Source organism: Malus domestica, chromosome 11 (assembly GCF_042453785.1).
Source record: "Malus domestica chromosome 11, GDT2T_hap1".
Lineage (NCBI taxonomy): Eukaryota > Viridiplantae > Streptophyta > Magnoliopsida > Rosales > Rosaceae > Malus > Malus domestica.
In genome coordinates this window covers 14,650,686-14,653,583 of record NC_091671.1, presented here as the reverse complement: position 1 = coordinate 14,653,583, position 2,898 = coordinate 14,650,686, and the positions used below count along the sequence as shown (strand labels likewise).

The following is a 2,898-nucleotide window of genomic DNA, read 5'->3' as shown; positions in this document are numbered from 1 at the left end:
TCCTTTAAAAAAAACAATTATATACAAAATGTCCGTTAATAAAAATTAATATCCAGTTCAAGAAATAAAAATCTAATATTCAAACAACCAGTGAAATAATCTTCAACCCAAATACCACATAGAAAAAAAAAATCATAGTTATAGTATAAAATCTTTACTACATAAAACATCAAAACCACGTTAATGTAAAAAATTAACTAAATTGCCAACAATTTTTATACAAAAAGGGAAAGTATTTAATAAAATGACCACAATCATAATAAGTTACGATAGATTGATCTTTTTGGCACTATCCCAAACATAAAAATTATTAAAATGAAATCATGTACAAGCAATGGCATGTACCAAAAAATTTTACTTCTCTGCGAACATGTGCCGAAAAAATACAATCGAAAAAAGCGGCCATCCATATCTTCAATCATTTAGATAAATTACGTCACAACACGATTGAAATCCTGAAATACTAATAGAAAAAGACCCTTCCTCGTCCCTCCGTCTATTTAACCGGAAATAGCCAGTACCCGGTCACCACCCTTAGAAAAGTCGTGTTAATTTCTAGGCTACCCCTTATCTTGTTGTGGGTATAAAATCCATACGATGGCGGGGGCTGGTTTAAGCTCTCTCCCCCCCCTTTTATTATATTTCCCCTTTTGCCATCGTCGGATTCTGGTTATTACAGTTATACCAATCAGGTTATGATAGCTGTCGGCTACCGGAAATTTGGGAGCCGAAGCTCTTCCCCTGCTCTCGGCTTCCCTCGCCCCAGGTATTTCCGATACCGACGCTTGAGGTAACAGGTAACTGCTCCACCCGCTCCAAACGAAACACCACAAAAAGTAGTTTTTTCCGTTTTTGTCCTATAGATATTACATTATTTTTTTCACGGAGCATGCCCAGCCCGAAGAGTTCTAGCCGGAGGGGGCAGCCGGAAGAGAAGTACCGCAGGCCGAGACCGCTCTCTGACAGATCGTCGTCGTTCCACGGCCAGTTTCCGGAGATGGCGACGCAGCAGCTTCGGAGGCCGAAAACGGTGCCGGACATGGCGTCGTTCAGGAACGCGGTGGGAACGACGGCGTCGTCGATGGAATTACGGCCGAAGCTGACGAAGCTGCTCCTCAACGTTACGATCCAGGGGAGCGTCGGGGCCATACAGGTCGTGATGTCGCCGGAACTGACGGTAGGAGATCTGGTCGCGGCGGCCGTGCGGCAATACGGGAAGGAAGGTCGCCGTCCGATCTTGCCTTCCGTCGAGCCGTCGTTGTTCGACCTCCATTACTCGCAGTTCAGCTTAGAAAGTAAGCGTTTATTGTCTTTTCGCCTTATAAAATCAACGTCCCCGATTTAATTTGGTATGCGATTGATTAACACGTTCCGGCGCGTATTGATTGTGGTAATTATCTGTGGGGCCAGGTTTGGCTAGGGAGGAGAAGCTGATGGAGTTGGGATCCAGGAACTTCTTTCTGTGCCCTAACGCAAAAGCCGTGGGCGGTGGAGGTGGCGGTGGAGCGACGGCGTCGTCCGCGTCATGTTCAAAAGAGGCGGAGAAAGTTTCAAGGAATGGGTTTGCGTGGCTGAAGTTCATGAATTTCATGTTGTAGTTGGGATTAATTAGTTTGGCCACAATTAATTAAATGTTAATTATTTGAAAATTGCATGTGGCAGTGTATATATGTAGGTGTGCTGTAGAAGAAGGTTTTATAATTCAGGTTTTTATTAGCACAAGAAAATGGCTTAATAATAAGCTTTAGAATTTTGGAGAGAGCTTTCTCTTGATATATGTAAATATTCCTTGAATTATATAATAGCACTTGCAATTTGTACAGTTAAAATTTTGATTAGATTTTACATCAATTATGCATCTTTAGCCGTTCAAAAAAAAAAATGAAAGGGTTTTTCCTGCATTTTCAAGTTTGCCCACTAATTTTAGCACTCCATATATAAGTATATATTTTTTTTAACAGAAAGCGATTGACACTTACTACTACAATCTAACGGTATTTTTCACTTGTTGTGAGTACAAAAAGTAATGTTTAGAGAGATTAAATTTGTAAATAAAATTACAAACTAAATGATGTTTTACTAATAGGAATGAACACGTTTATCAATTCTTAAATTACAATTCAATTTTATGCCATTAGTTTATAAAAATTTGTCTATAAATTTAATCTCTTTACATTATCTGAGTACAAAAATGTCATTATAAATTAAGAATAAGAAGATAATTTAGGGTAAATCTTAAATATGTATAATAATTGATATATTATTTAGATGAGGACTGTAGTTATAATATTGAATGCCGCCTCATCCTCCTTCTATTATCATTGATTAAATCATTAAAGTGTGTAAAACTCCCCTCCATTATTATTGTTTGACTAAAAAGGACGTGTACAATCACTAGCTAGATTATGTTAGTGCACGCGTAACCGCTAACTTGTAAGTGGTGGTTGGTCAGTACACTCATTCACTAGTATCACATATACGGGAAATTTTTTATTGTAATCGGAACACGGGTAGTATATCACGTGTTTTTATATAAGTAGTGAAATTTTTTATTTTTTTAAGTTATTAATATTTTAGCACACATATCATACTATTTGTATGGTGACACGTGGTATACTACCTTGTATTTCGGTCACACTGAAAAATCTCTCCATATATACTTATTTTCTAATTTGGCAAATCAAAAGATGATACGCAAGTGACCCTTTACCACAATGGTATAAAGGTATTGAGTGTAGAGCAAAAAATAATCACAAGGCGACACGTCAATTTTTGGGCAAAAGAGGACAAAAATACCCTTGAGACATAACGGGTTCCCTACGTGCGAGCAGCTGGCAATCATTCCTCAATGAAGTCAAAAGTGCCAAAATAGGTAACAATTTAAAACCTATTTCATTC

The 2,898-nt window shown here is 38.1% G+C and overlaps 1 protein-coding gene across 1 annotated transcript; it reads left to right on the top strand.

Annotated features, from left to right (window-relative positions):
* The first annotated feature begins 438 nt into the window (after positions 1-438).
* On the top strand, positions 439-1,829 carry LOC103447997 (uncharacterized protein At4g22758-like). Its single transcript, XM_008387232.4, has 2 exons — positions 439-1,295; positions 1,411-1,829. Exons 1-2 carry the CDS (start codon positions 890-892, stop codon positions 1,596-1,598), a joined length of 594 nt encoding a protein of 197 aa, XP_008385454.1. The 5' UTR covers positions 439-889; the 3' UTR covers positions 1,599-1,829.
* Positions 1,830-2,898: the final 1,069 nt, after the last annotated feature.

Excerpts from the sequence above, each read along its gene's own strand:
- LOC103447997 (XM_008387232.4), top strand. The coding sequence starts at position 890 with ATGCCCAGCCCGAAGAGTTCTAGCCGGAGGGGGCAGCCGGAAGAGAAG. Across the intron at positions 1,296-1,410 it reads CTCGCAGTTCAGCTTAGAAA|GTTTGGCTAGGGAGGAGAAG; the intron begins GTAAGCGTTTAT and ends CTGTGGGGCCAG.